Source organism: Oncorhynchus clarkii, chromosome 20 (genome assembly GCF_045791955.1).
Source record: "Oncorhynchus clarkii lewisi isolate Uvic-CL-2024 chromosome 20, UVic_Ocla_1.0, whole genome shotgun sequence".
Lineage (NCBI taxonomy): Eukaryota > Metazoa > Chordata > Actinopteri > Salmoniformes > Salmonidae > Oncorhynchus > Oncorhynchus clarkii.
This window is the reverse complement of record NC_092166.1, coordinates 45,659,927-45,674,321: the sequence shown is the minus strand read 5'-3', so window position 1 is coordinate 45,674,321 and position 14,395 is coordinate 45,659,927. Positions and strand designations below refer to the sequence as shown.

Sequence of the window (14,395 nt, the reverse complement as noted above, 5' to 3'; positions counted from 1 at the left end):
GTTCTGTTATGAACAAGACCCTGGTATACCTTCTTGAGCAGACCAAAGAGCACGTCAGTATGGATGGTCCTCTCGTGGGCCTCGTCTAACATGATGATGGTGTACTGACCCATGTCCGGATCTATCAGACATTCCCTCTGCAGCATACCATGTGTCATGTACTTGATCACTGTCTCAGGGCTGGTGCAGTCCTCAAAACGGATGGTGTAGCCCACCTGGTGTGGAAAAGAATTGAGAGGTGAGAGGTCCCTCAAAAAAGGAAGTCATTGTCTACAAGCAAATTATAAGGAATACCAAGCTAAAACTGCTCACTCACCTCCTGGCCCAGACAGCAACCGTACTCTTCAGAGACTCTCTTGGCCACGGACATGGCTGCCACACGACGGGGCTGAGTGCAGCCGATCTTCCCCCGAGCGGAGTAGCCCGCCTCGGCCAGGTACTGGGTGATCTGGGTAGTTTTCCCAGAGCCAGTCTCCCCAACCACAATCAGGATCTGATTATCGTGGACAGCCTAATAATGGAAAAGAGAGGTGACCAAAGTCAGATAAAATGGATCATTGAAACTGTTGAAGTCACAATGAAGTAGGGTAACATTAGAAATAATGCAATGTTGACAACAACTGTATTTCTCCCTATAGGGAAATTACTATTACAAACCTGTATGAGCTGCTCTTTGAGCTTGAAGATGGGCAGGCTCTCTCTCTGCTCCAGGATGGAAAGCACTGTCTTCTTGCCATAAGAGGCCTGGTTGCCTCCAAAGGCATGTTTCTTCCACTCCGGGACGCCGTCTGGCATCATGCCGATTCCTCTCATGTTGGCTGCAATCTGCCTTCCATCAACTGTGTAAAAGGGAAGCGTCTTTAATTGAGATGAACTGGCGTGATATTTAACCTCCACCCCTTCAGATGACTGGTGATCCAGACCCAGTCTAGGACCCTGGGAGGAACCTTTACACCCACAAAGCCTCCCCTATATAACCCTGGGCCATGGAGGACACGGCACACTACAGCAGGCCACTCTATCCGGCCTGTTAGGATGCTAAAGGAAACCAGATAACTATTGATGTAGTGCGGTTCTTGTCTATTAATGGTTGGTATTATGTCAAGTTTCATGTGAACCCCAGGAAGAGTAGCCGAGGAGGAACACTGGACAGGACTGTGTTTTTCTATGTGGTAGTGACCTTGTGGAGGGCAGAAAGGAAAGCATGATAAACCGCATGGTTGGAAAGCATACTGTATGTCTGGCATCCCTAATGGACTGTTTGTGTGTGGTCCGGGTCCTTACAGTCAGGCAGTGGGTCTACCCAGTGCTTGTTGAGGCCAATAGGTATGCAGTCCATCTCAGCCATTCGCTGAGCCTGCTTCACCTCCCTCCTCTCCTTAGCCAAAGCACTCTGCATCATGGCTGCCTGGGACAGCGAGCCATCTGGATTCTGACAGAGGCAAACCGAGAGAACGGCATTTGTTCACACTACACGGGACAGGAGAAAACAGTTAGGCCTAAAAAAAAGGTAGGATGAAAGTAGCGTGGTGCAGAGGAATATAAAACATACCTTAACAATCTTGACAGGGCTCATGTCCATACTCTGTTTAGTGTGTCCTCTCAGGAACGGAGGCTCCTCCTCCACCAGCTCAATCTCCAGGTCCTGATCTGAATGAAATCAAATGTGCACTTAGGACACTGCAGTCAATGCTTTCTAGAGGTGTGGATCTTCCCTTTCAAAGAAGGTTCGACACACATCTAGATACACAAGGTCCAATGCGATACAGAAACGATACGTTTTAGTTTGAAGCGATTTAGTTTGATTAGGAGGACGAAATTGATGCGATACGATTTTATTCAAACATTTATTGCATGAAGACATTAATTTTCCATTTGAAAATTAAAATCTGCTTCTGATGGAGCTCAGGAGCTGGGCGACTGAGCTAGAGCTTTTCTGAGCGGACTTCTCTGAGCGGACTTCTCTGAGCGGACTTCTCTGAGCGAGTGCGAGTGTGTATGGAACAGCCTGGATGTGGACATGGTTGACAGTTTCTACTATCTGGTCATAAAAAAAAGCTAATTTTTTTTTCATATTTGTAGTTGAAGAAATATTTTCCATTTCATGTAAATTCTTCCCTCCGTCCCCTAAATGGTAGGCAAATATCGTCATGAATCAATGTAATGTTCTTTCCAGCATAATGTCACTGCAGGTTAGTATAATTTGCAGTCAATCACCTGCATTCTTATGCCACAAAAGGTCACAGCAGGTAGAGGTCAGGCGATAAAATTCACTTTTATTGTCTAAGTTGTAGCAATTTGACCATTTAAACCATTCTATCCATACAATGGAGACATGACTGGTGAATTTCTGTGAGTTAGTCCTGATTGTGTCCGTTGCCCTATAAGCTGTGCTTTCTAGTATGAGCAAATAGCTTACTGGGCAGTGGGCGGGGAGATGAGGAAATGTGACAAACATGGCGTAACATTACCCGTTTAGAGTAAAAAAAAACTTTTGCTACGGTGAGCGACTAATGAATAGACCCCAGGTTGTTTCATTGGTTGCTGATTCTATTCATCCATAGGAACAAAATAAAATCATCTGCCACTTTAAATATATTATAATATATCAATTGAAATGTTCTTTTAAGCATAATATCACTGCAGGTATAATTCTCAGTCAATCACCTGCATTCTAAAGCCACATAGACCGTTGACAAGGTTAAAAAGGGGATACTGTTGAAATCCCCTTTTATCGCCTAAATTGTAGCAATTTTACTAAATGAACCCATTCTACCCACACAATGGAGACTTGATTTCACAGTTAGGAAAACTTAGGTGTGTGTGCGTTATGGGTTATTTGTGGAAGCCTGTATGAGAATGCAGCATGGCTATGGCTGCATACAGAACGGAATGTTCCCTGACTCAAGAGAGAACACCCAGTCTTACAATGGAACAGGTAGTAATGAGGACAGGAGTGTGTGTGTTCAAAAAGGACAGCGGCACGTCTAACCATAACTTTAAAGTGAAACCGCAACACGGTTCTATACCAAAAAGCTGAAATGTGTTGTTCTTGAAGTCGAACATCTCAAGTAAATGTTTCACGGAGTGAGCTTCTCTTTTCCTCCAACAATGCAGTTGGGCAAAATTATTGATGTCCCTTTTTTACAAAATGAGCTGCCAACTTTGCCTATTCATGTAAAGATGACCATATACAACAACGGTTTAAAGTGGTAATCAGAATTTGAAACAGTAACAAAGCGTTCTCCCCACCCGTTTCAGTAAAAAGCTGGAGAAATGCAAATTCAAGCACATGGAGCATTGGATGCAAGGACTGACCATCCATGATATCAAAACTATAGTTTTAATCTTGTTTTGAGGCTATATTGTGTTTGTTTACGCTTACTTTGTTTTCAAGCTTATATTATGGGTTCTGATGGGGTACTAAGCTCATGAGCCATTTATTTATAAGTTATATTCTTCAAGAATCAATATCATAAATCATCCTAAAATGGATGAAGCATCTGCAGATTGCACCTTTAAGGCAACACGACCAAAAGCTATTTCTTCTGATGGTGAACCTGAGCAATCTAAATCAAATCAAAACGACGTAAACCCCAAATCAGCAGGTAGATCAGAGATAGGCCTACCTTTTGTTGGACAGCATGCACAAAGTTGTTATAGAGCTACTGATAGGCATTGAGGTTGCTCGGCATGCAATGACTTGTAGATCGACGACTGGCATACGCAGTTACAGTCGCAAGTGAAAGTCTACTTCCTTTGCAAACTATTCACATTTTTGCGGTCTTAAAATTCAATCTAAAAAGGGATTATAATTTGCTTTCCCCCCCGAATAATCTACACATTTTCAAAGTGAAAGAAGTTAAGAACATAAAAAAGTTAAATGTCTGGATTGCGTATGTTTTCGTACCCCAGAGTTAATTCTTGGTGGAAGTACTTTTGGCAGCCATTACAGCTGGGAATCATTTTTTAAAGATTCTACCTACTTTGCACAACTCTTAGGGCAACATACAGTCTTCAGAAAGTGTTCATATCCCTTAAATTTGTCCACATTTTGAGTTACAGCCTGAATTTACATTTAGATTTTTTTTCACTGGCCAACACACAATACCCCATAATGTCAAAGTGGAATTATGTTGAGACATTTTTACAAATTAATTTTAAAAATGAAAAGCTGAAATATCTTGAGTAAATAAGCATTCAACCCCTTTGTTATGGCAAGCTTAAATAAGTTCAGGTGTAAACATTTGCTTAACAAGTTACATAATACGTTGCATGGACTTTGTGTACAATAATATTGTATCATGATTTTTGAATGACTACCTCATCTCTGTACACCACACATACAATTGTCTGTAAGGTCCCTCAGTCGAGCAGTGAATTTCAAACAGAGACCAGGGAAGTTTTCCAATGCCTCACAAAGAAGGGCGCCTATTGGTAGATGTGTAAAAATAAAATAAAAAGGCAGACATTGACTATCCTTTGAGCATGGTGAAGTTATTAATTACACTTTGGATAGTGTATCAATTCTACCAGTCACTACAAAGATAGATACAGGTGTCCTTCCTAACTCTGGAAAACGGTTAAAGAATTTTGAGAATTAACCCTCCTCGTCACAGCTGCCCATGTACCTTAATGTTGATGATGTGGCTGTCACTGACAAGGAGCACATGGCTGAGCTCTTCAATCACCACTTCATTAATTCAGGATTCCTATTTGACTCAGCCATGCCTCCTTGCCCGTCCAACATTTCCTCACCTCCCACCCCAACATTTCCTCATCTCCCACCCCTTCTAATGCGACTAGCCCCGATGCTCCTCCCTCTTTTCCCCCTGCCCCTTCTAATAAGTTTCTCCCTATAGGCAGTCACTGATTCCGAGGTGCTAAAGGAGCTCCTGAAACTTGACCCCCCCCCCCCACCTGGGTCAGATGGTTTAGATCCTTTCTTCTTTATTTTTATTGACTTGGCCAAAGATTTTGATACGGTAGATCATTCCATTCTTGTGGGCCGGCTAAGGAGTATTGGTGTATCTGAGGGGTCTTTGGAATGGTTTGCTAATTACCTTTCTCAAAAGAGTGCAGTGTATTAAGTCAGAACATCTGCTGTCTCAGCCACTGCCTGTCAACAATGGAGTACCCCAAGGCTCGATCCTAGGCCCCACTCTCTTCTCAATTTACATCAACATAGCTCAGGCAGTAGGAAGCGCTCTCATCCATTTATATGCAGATGATACAGTCTTATACTCAGCTGGACCCTCCCCGGATTTTGTGTTAAATGCTCCACAACAAATATTTCTTAGTGTCCAACAAGCTTTCTCTGCCCTTAACCTTGTTCGGAACACCTCCAAAACAAAGTTAATGTGGTTTGGAAAGAAGAATGCCACTCTACCCACAGGTGTGATTACTACCTCTGAGGGTTTAGGGCTTGGGAGTATGACTATATGGTACACTGTCTCTCAGCACATATCAAAGCTGCAGGATAAAGATAAATCTAGATTTGGTATCCTCTATCGTAATCACTCCTCTTTCACCCCAAGCTGCCAAACTAACCCCGATTCATATGACCATCCTACCCATGCTAGATTACGGAGATGTAATTTATAGATCAGCAGGTAAAGGTGCTCTCGAGCGGCTAGATCTTCTTTACCATTCGGGAATGAGATTTGCCACCAATGATCCTTATAGGACACATCACTGCACTCTATACTCCACTGTAAACTGGTCATTTCTGAATACCCATCGCAAGACCCACTGGTTGATGCTTATTTATAAAACCCTCTAACGCCTCACCCCCCCCCCCCCTCCCTATCTGAAATACCTACTGCAGCCCTCATCCTCCACATCAAATCAAACTTTATTTGTCACATGCTCCGAACACAACATGTGTAGACCTTATTGTGAAATGCTTACTTACAAGTAGGGTTGCAAAGGGTCAGAAAAGTTCCGGTAATTTCCCCCGGAGATTTTCCATGGGAAGTTAAGCCCAGGAATTTTGCTTAAATTCATCAAAAAAGAGAGACAAGGAAATGGTTAGGTATGTGAAGGGTCATCAAGTTATAGCAGCAATCTACCTCACCAAGCAAAGTGAGAAGAATAAGAGCACCACATTGAAGCTAACCAGCAACACCCGTTGGGGTGGTGATGTCATCATGTTTGACAGTCTCCTGGAGGGGAAGGACTCTACAAGAAATCGCCATATCACAGTCTTCCGATATGGACAGCCCCATCAAGAGGATCCTCCCGGGTGATGTATTTTGGGATAGAGTGGTAAGCAGCCTGAAACTCCTGAAACCTACAGCAGTAGCCATTGTACGGATTGAGGGAGACAATGCCATTCTGTCTGATGTTCAGACTCTGCTTGCAGATGTAAGAGAAGAAATCCGTACTACCCTGCCCACTTCACTGTTGCTCCAAGCAGAGGAAACTGCAGTTTTGAAATACATCAAAAAGCATGAAGACTTCTGCCTGAAGCCCATACACGCCACAGCGTACATGTTGGACCCCAAGTATGCTGCAAGAGCATCCTGTCTGGTGCAGAGATCAACAAGGCCTATGGTGTCATCACTACCGTGTCTCGCCACCTTGACCTGGATGAGGGCAAGGTTATTGGCAGTCTGGCAAAGTACACTTCAAAGCAAGGGCTTTGGGATGGAGACTCAATATGGCAGTCGTGCCAACATATCTCATCAGCCACCTGGTGGAAGGGACTTTGTGGATCTGAGGCTCTTTCCCCTGTTGCCTCCATCATCCTCCAAATCCCACCAACATCAGCCACCTCAGAGCACAACTGGTCCTTGTTTGGGAACACACACACCAAAGCACGCAACAGGCTGACCAATACAAGGGTTGAAAAATTGGTAGCCATCCGGGCAAATTTGAGGCTTTTTGAGCCATCCTCAACAAGGTTGGAAAGTGACAGTGAAGATGAGGCCTCAGAGTCTGATGTTCAAGAGGTGGACATTGAGGAGGTCCAGGGAGAAGACATGGAAGCCTGAGAGGAAGACAACCAAGCTTTAGTTTCTAGACTATCATTTTACAGATGTATGTTGAAAACATTTTTGGGAGATATGATGGATCATTGGGGATCCTTCAATATTCCCTTTTGTTGTTCAGTGAAATCATCCCATGTGAAGAGTCACCTCATTTAATTAAAGTTAAATTCGTAACTAAATTGTTATTTTTATTTATATTGGAATTATTTAATCATTTGCAATTATGTGTACTTATGATAAGGTAAAAGGTTTATGTTTCTGTCTCCATATGATATGGTAAATATAACCAATGCAAAAAATATCTACATTAATTTGCATATATTTCCGTTAATTCCCATACATTCCCGTTAATTCTCACAGAACGTTTCCACCTCTGAATATTACCCAAAATGTGCAATCTTGCTTACAAGCCCATAACTATTTATTGAACTGGGTTGCTCCGCTTTTCAGTTTGCTGCAGCTAGCAACTGGAACGAGCTGCAAAAAAACACTCAAACCTGGACAGTCATCTCCATCTCTTCATTCAAAGACTCAATCATGGACACTCTTACTGACAGTTGTGGCTGCTTCGTGTGAAGTATTGTTGTCTCCATCTTCTTGCCTTTGTGCTGTTGTCTGTGCCCAATAATGTTTGTACCATGTTTTGTGCTGCTACCAAGTTGTGCTGCTGCCATGTTGTGTTGCCACCATGTTGTTGTTATGTGGTGTTGCTACCATGTTGTTGTCATGTTGTGTTGCTACCATGCTGTGTTTTCATGTGTTGCTGTCTTCGGTCTCTCTTTATGAAGTGTTGTCTCTCTTGTCCTGATGTGTTTTTTTCCAATATATTTAAAAAAAGAATCCCGGCCCCCGTCCCCGCAGGAGGCCTTTTGGTAGGCCATCAATGTAAATAAGAATTTGTTCTTAACTGACTTGCCTGGTTAAATAAAGGTTAAATAAAATAAACAACTTAGTTGCGGGAGAGAAAGGAAACCGCTCAGGAATTTCAGCATGAAGCCAATTGAAACAGTTACAGAGATTAATGGAGGTGATAGAAGAAAACTGAGGATGGATCAACAACATTGTAGTTACGCCACAATACTAACCAAATTGACAGAATGAAAAGAAGAAAGCCTGTACATAATAAAAATATTCCAAAACATGCATCCTGTTTGCAACAAGGCACTAAAGTAATACTGCAAAAAATGTGGCAATGCGATTAACTTATTGTCCTGATTACAAAATGTTACGTTTGGGGCAAATCCAATACAACACATTACTGAGTACCACTCTCCATATTTTCAAGCCTAGTGGTGGCTGCATCATGTGTATGCTTGTGATCGTTAAGGACTGAGGAGTTATTTTCAAGATAAAAAAAGTAACGGAATGGAGCTAAGCACAGACAAAATCCTAAAGGTATATCTGGTTCAGTCTGCTTTCCGCCAGACACTGGGAGATTAATTCACCTTTCAGCAGAACAATAATCCAAAACACAAGGTCAACTCAACACTGCACTTGCTTACTAAGAAGACAGTGAATGTTCCTGAGTGGCCGAGTTACAGTTTTTACTTAAATTTGCTTGAAGATGTATGGCAAGACTTGAAAATGGTTGTCGAGAATTGATCAACAACCAATTTGAAAGCACTTGAAGAATTTAGAAAATTGTTTTTTTTTTTTTTTTTTTTTTTTTTTAAATCGGCAAATGTTACACAATCCAGGTGTGGAAAGCTCTTAGATTTACCCAGAAAGACTCACAGCTGTAATCGCTGCCAAAGGTGCTTCTACAAAGTATTGACTCAGGGGTGTAAATCAGTGGAAGATCCTCAGAGGAGGAAGGGGAGGATCATCCTCAGTGAATTTCATAAAAATAAAAATAGTAAAAGTTTAAAAAGTTATCAATTTTAGATAAAAGTATACTAAATATATTCACGTGACCAATAATTTATTAAAACACACTGTTTTGCAATGAAGGTCTACAGTACAAAATGTGGTAAGTAGTTGACTCAAAGAAAGAGAAAGAAAATAGTTGAACAATTTTGAACAAATACATTTCTTAAAAAATGAAGGAGAAGCAAGGAGAGCTAGCTATATATTTTCTTTTTTTTTCTTTTTGACTTTCACTTACTTAGCTAGTTTAGCCTACCCAAACAGAGAGGGATGCCATGTTAGCTTTGGCTATCCAAGGTAAGCTTTTGGTTTTATTAATTTATTGCCTCCGGGCCCGCCGGAGTAACTGCTAAACTGCTTGCTAACTGTACAATGTACTGCATGATTGTACCGGGTATACTAACGCGTTAGTTCTAGTAGCTATGTTGACTGACGTCGGCTAATATGGTGACAACGATGTAAGCTGTGTGTAGTGTTTAGCGGTTATGATATGAAGGTTTGGCTTGGAAAGGTTTTTTCACCTGTTCACAGACAGCTGATGTGTAGTGCACTGAAGTGAAGGGAAAAGGTGAGAGTAGGAGAGTATGTAGATGCAAGAAGGAATTAACGAGCAAAGTGATCATGCTGTTTGTATGTGGCTAGAATGAAAGTGAACTGTGTTTGCATGTGATCAGGAGTGTATTCATTCTGGCAATTTTGTTGAAAAACGTTTCTTTGACAGAAGCAAACTGACAAAATGGGGATAAACATACCTGAATTTGTCCAATAGAAACACTCAAATGCAACTGTTGGGCTAATGGTTACACCCTAGATGCAGTGAAGAGTGTGATTAGGCTACTCAAACGTTTCTCTCGACCTGTGTATCTACATTGAAGACTTTCATTCCTAGGCTACGTTGGCGCAACCTCATGATGGGTATAGGGAAAATGTGAGTATCATGTAATAACCTAAACCAATTGATGTTACATTGAGCAGGGTAAATGGAATATGAATGAGTCATTAAATAGGCTGTAATAGAAATAAGGCCATGCACCCCAAAAAATAATCGTCCTCCCTCATCTTAAACGGCACCGACCGCCACTGGTGTATAAATAGGATATTTTCAAAAAACATGTTTTTACTTAGTCGTTATTGGGCGATTATGTATTTAATCGATTTAGAATTTAGGCTGTAACAACAAAATGTGGAATAAGTCAAGGGTGAATCATTTCTGAAGGCACTGTTTATCCATTGCTTTTCTCAAAATTGCTCATGCAGTACATTTGGGTAGGGAACAATTGATAGACAGCAAAATTCAAACCTTCTCTGATTTTCAAGTAAATTTATATCAGGACTGAGACTGGACCACTCAAAACCTCTTGAAAAGCCATTCTAGTGTGTTTTTGGCATTAAGATGTGTCTAAATTGTCCCGCTGAAAAATATAACTATCCCAGGGTTAGGTTTTCAGAAGACTGAGGTGATTTCTCCTCTACATTTTTACCTGAGCTTTCATATTTATTTTGATCCTGGAACTCCACGGGCCCTGCTGGTGAGAAGCATACCTATAACATAATGCTGCCTTTACAATACTTAAAAAATAGAGGGTTTCATTCTGTGTTGTATTGGATTTGACCCAAATCTTTAATTTTGGCAAACATTTGTAATTTATTTGCGGTGTTGTCTTAATATTAATAGCACTGAGCGACTAGTGCTTTTTGAGGTCAGTGCGATTATAAAAACAACCACGGTTTTCGATTTTGGTTTCGATTATTTGGGTTGAATGCTTGTAACACAGAACAAAACAATTAATAAAAGTCCCATAATGGTAGTGACTGCCCGTTACTGCTGATCACTTATTAACCATAATTTATTCACATTACTTTAAAAAATATATTTAAATTGTTATGTATATTACATTTGTTTCATTTGATGACTTAATCATTTAATTCCAAGTCCTCTCATTTCGACAGAGCTACTGCCTATCCTGTCTGACAAAAATCACTATTTTGAAGTAATTCAAAGTAAATAAGGCATACTTTTATGACTGCTGAATATCAACAGCTGCTGTCTATATCCCCTCACGACAGCGCCTTCTTTTCTCTTCTGTAGCAGGCATAAAAGAAACAGACCGGACAGGTAGATGAGCAATGGATTATGGTCGTAGTTAATTACCATGTTTTATGCGCTAAACTATGTAGAATATTGGCCTGTTGGGAAACTACAACATCACACAGTTCAGGCTGGATCTGATTTATCTCTAGAGAAACCAAAGACAGTACAGCATGAAGACAGGCTGAAACGGCTTCTCCGATAGATCACACATGTAGGCGATGTCATGGCGACGTTGGCTAGCTAAGCTCATGCATAGAAACATGACATCTGGTCACACCTAACTGAGCATGTGCAGGCCGTCAGATCAAAGGCACTCCTTTGATATAAAGTAGTTTTTTGACGGTATTGAAAACGTGTCAGTTTGTCACTACCACAAGGTTGGAGTAATAACATGTTCAACTACTTAAGACATAGAGCTTCGATGCCATACAGCTCTCCTTCCGTGGCCTCCAACTGCTCTTAAATACAAGTAAAACTAAATGCATGCTCTTCAACCAATCGCTGCCTGCACCTGCCCGCCCGTCCATCATCACTACTCTGGACGGTTCTGACTTAGAATATGTGGACAACTAGAAATACCTCGGTGTCTGGTTAGAATGTAAACTCTCCTTCCAGACTCACATAAAACATCTCCAATCCAAAATGACATCTAGAATTGGCTTCCTATTTCGCAACAAAGCCTCCTTCACTCATGCTGCCAAACATACCCTCGTAAAACTGACCATCTTACCGATCCTCGACTTTGGCGATGTCATTTACAAAATAGCCTCCAACACCATACTCAACAAATTGGATGCAGTCTATCACAGTGCCATCCGTTTTGTCACCAAAGCCCCATATACTACCCACCACTGTGACCTGTACGCTCTCGTTGGCTGGCCCTCGCTTCATACTGATCGCCAAACCCATTGGCTCCAGGTCATCTACAAGACCCTGCTAGGTAAAGTCCCCCCTTATCTCAGCTCGCTGGTCACCATAGCACGCGCTCCAGCAGGTATATCTCACTTGTCATTCCCAAAGCCAATTCCTCCTTTGGCCACCTCTCCTTCCAGTTCTCTGCTGCCAATGACTGGAACAAACTACAAAAATCTCTGAAACTGGAAACACATCTCCCTCACTAGCTTTAAGCACCAACTGTCAGAGCAGCTCACAGATCACTGCACCTGTACATAGCCCATCTATAAATAGCCCAAACAACTACCTCTTCCCCTACTGTATTTATTTTGCTCCTTTGCACACCAGTATTTCTACTTTGCACACTCATCTACTGTTAAATCTATCATTCCAGTGTTTTAATTTCTATATTGTATTTACTTTGCCACCATGGCCTTTTTTGCCTTTACTTCCCTTATCTCACCTCACTTGCTCACATTGTATATAGACTTATTTTTCTACTGTATTATTGACTGTATGTTTGTTTTACTCCATGTGTAACTCTGTGTTGTTTTATGTGTCGAACTGCTTTGCTTTATCTTGGCCAGGTCGCAATTGTAAATGAGAACTTGTTCTCAACTTGCCTACCTGGTTAAATAAAGGTGAAATTAAAATAAATAAACATTTGGATTGTTTTTGACTGAAGCATCTTAAACAATTGAACCGGATTCCGATCTGTATCGATGAATCATTACACCCCTAATGCTTTCAGTAGATCACTGCTCCCGACCCCCCCCCAAAAAAACATGCTAAAATGTTACCTTCTTCATCATCAATTTTTGGGAGGATACCCGTCTCCTCGTCAAAGTCGGGGAACTCCTCTTTAGAAAGAACATTAGCAGCAATCATCTGTGGACAGGAAAAATACCATGTATAGATCAACATCACACTACTAAAATGAGCAAAGATGTCTCGATGAACCCTACATGTGTACACATACCTGGTTGATCTCCCACTTCTCAAGGTCAGATATCTTGGTCAGTCTCTTGCGCTCCAGTGTGTCATCCTCCAACTCAGGGGCGTGGCCCAGGTTGAGGTTGGTTGGGCGGTCGGGGTTCCTCATGATTTTCTCCTCCCCACCATCAGGGCCCTGGTTCCTCCTCCTGTTCGGGTTCAGGTCCTCCCCTGTTTCCTGGTCTACATCCTGGCAACCAAGAGTAGAGTATAAGTTTCAGTTATAATTTAACTTAGCTTCATGTCCTTCATCATGCTTACCAAAGGGCAGTAGGCTTTGAATTCATTCCTGCTCTGTGTTGCTGTCTTACCTTCATGCTGAGACTGGTCTTGGAGCCAGTGAAGGACAGCACCTTGATCTTGACTCGTTGACCTTTCTGGACCACATCAGCCACATTGGCAACACGTCCCTCTTTGCGTAGCTCAGAGATGTGGACCAACCCCTCCCAGCGTTTCCTACAATAAAAAACAAAAAAAGTTTTCAACATCGGGTTTTCAAAACATTGGATCACCGTAAGATACAGAACGTGTTGGGTACATGCTATCGATATTGTCCTATTCTCTTCACTAACCTCAGTCCCTCCAGTTGCACGAAGCAGCCAAACTGCAGGATGCTGGTGACTTTGCCGTTGAATATGTCCCCTACAGCAGGCTCTTCTGGTGGGGGCCGGTCCATGTGTTTGTCCTTACAGCGGTCAGAACCAACCTCAATGTCTCGATCCCTGGAGGGGCTCGGACTGCGATCACTCCAGCGGGAAACACGTTTTCGACCGCGTTTGAAGTCTCTGTCCCTCTCACGGTCGCAAGACGGAGAGCGTGAGCGTCTCTTCCTGTCTCTGTCTTGGCTCCGACTTCTGCTTCGCTGCCTTTTGTTGTCCAACCTAAAACAAGAGCAATAAAATAAAAAAATTACAACTATTTTTCATCCAATTCAGGGTTTTGCTATTCATAGTGCACCAGTAAAACTGCAAACCCTGAATTATCAAAATGTCCTTACCTGCTCGTTGAGTTTGTTCCACTAACACTGGGCATGAACATCTCCAATTCTTTCATGGCAGCATCTGCTACCCTCACATCATCGTCTTCTAGCGGAATCTGTGGGTGTTGTTAGAGAGCATTGGTCTACTGACAACCATACGCTGTGTGTGGGGAGTGGGACGTAATAGCTGCGCCTTGTTTAATCGTACTTGTTTAGCCACTATGTATGTACTAATTTCTGAGAGACTTACGGGAGCTGGATTGTCTGGCCTGCACAATCCAGGAAACATCTCCTTCAGTTTGTCCTTCTCACTCTTCTGTTTGACCACAGGCTCAGAGGCTACCGCCATAAAATTAAAGAGATTCAGTATGACATTTTGAAATAATCAGATACAGTATATCAAATTGTATACCAGCATTGTATAAATCATACTTGAATGTAAGACATCAGCTGCATTCGACACTAACCAGAGTTATACACAACATATGATCAACTAACCTTTGCTCGTAGATGCTTTTGACGGCCGCATAGTTTGAATAAGTCTGAGCAAATTGCTGATGAGAGAATCCTATGAAAGAG

At 41.9% G+C, this 14,395-nt stretch overlaps 1 protein-coding gene across 1 annotated transcript in view; it reads right to left on the bottom strand.

The window, feature by feature from the left end:
- Positions 1 to 14,395, bottom strand: part of LOC139376420 (ATP-dependent RNA helicase DHX8-like) — a 29,273-nt gene that overhangs the window by 14,086 nt on the left and 792 nt on the right. The window contains exons 3-14 of the mRNA XM_071118997.1: positions 14,315 to 14,384; positions 14,067 to 14,155; positions 13,835 to 13,932; positions 13,410 to 13,718; positions 13,149 to 13,293; positions 12,824 to 13,027; positions 12,645 to 12,732; positions 1,553 to 1,650; positions 1,285 to 1,432; positions 658 to 839; positions 317 to 511; positions 30 to 215 (exon numbers count right to left, since the gene is read on the bottom strand). Coding sequence (XP_070975098.1) covers positions 30 to 215; positions 317 to 511; positions 658 to 839; positions 1,285 to 1,432; positions 1,553 to 1,650; positions 12,645 to 12,732; positions 12,824 to 13,027; positions 13,149 to 13,293; positions 13,410 to 13,718; positions 13,835 to 13,932; positions 14,067 to 14,155; positions 14,315 to 14,384 — 1,812 coding nt within the window. The remainder of the gene's footprint in view (positions 1 to 29; positions 216 to 316; positions 512 to 657; positions 840 to 1,284; positions 1,433 to 1,552; positions 1,651 to 12,644; positions 12,733 to 12,823; positions 13,028 to 13,148; positions 13,294 to 13,409; positions 13,719 to 13,834; positions 13,933 to 14,066; positions 14,156 to 14,314; positions 14,385 to 14,395) is intronic.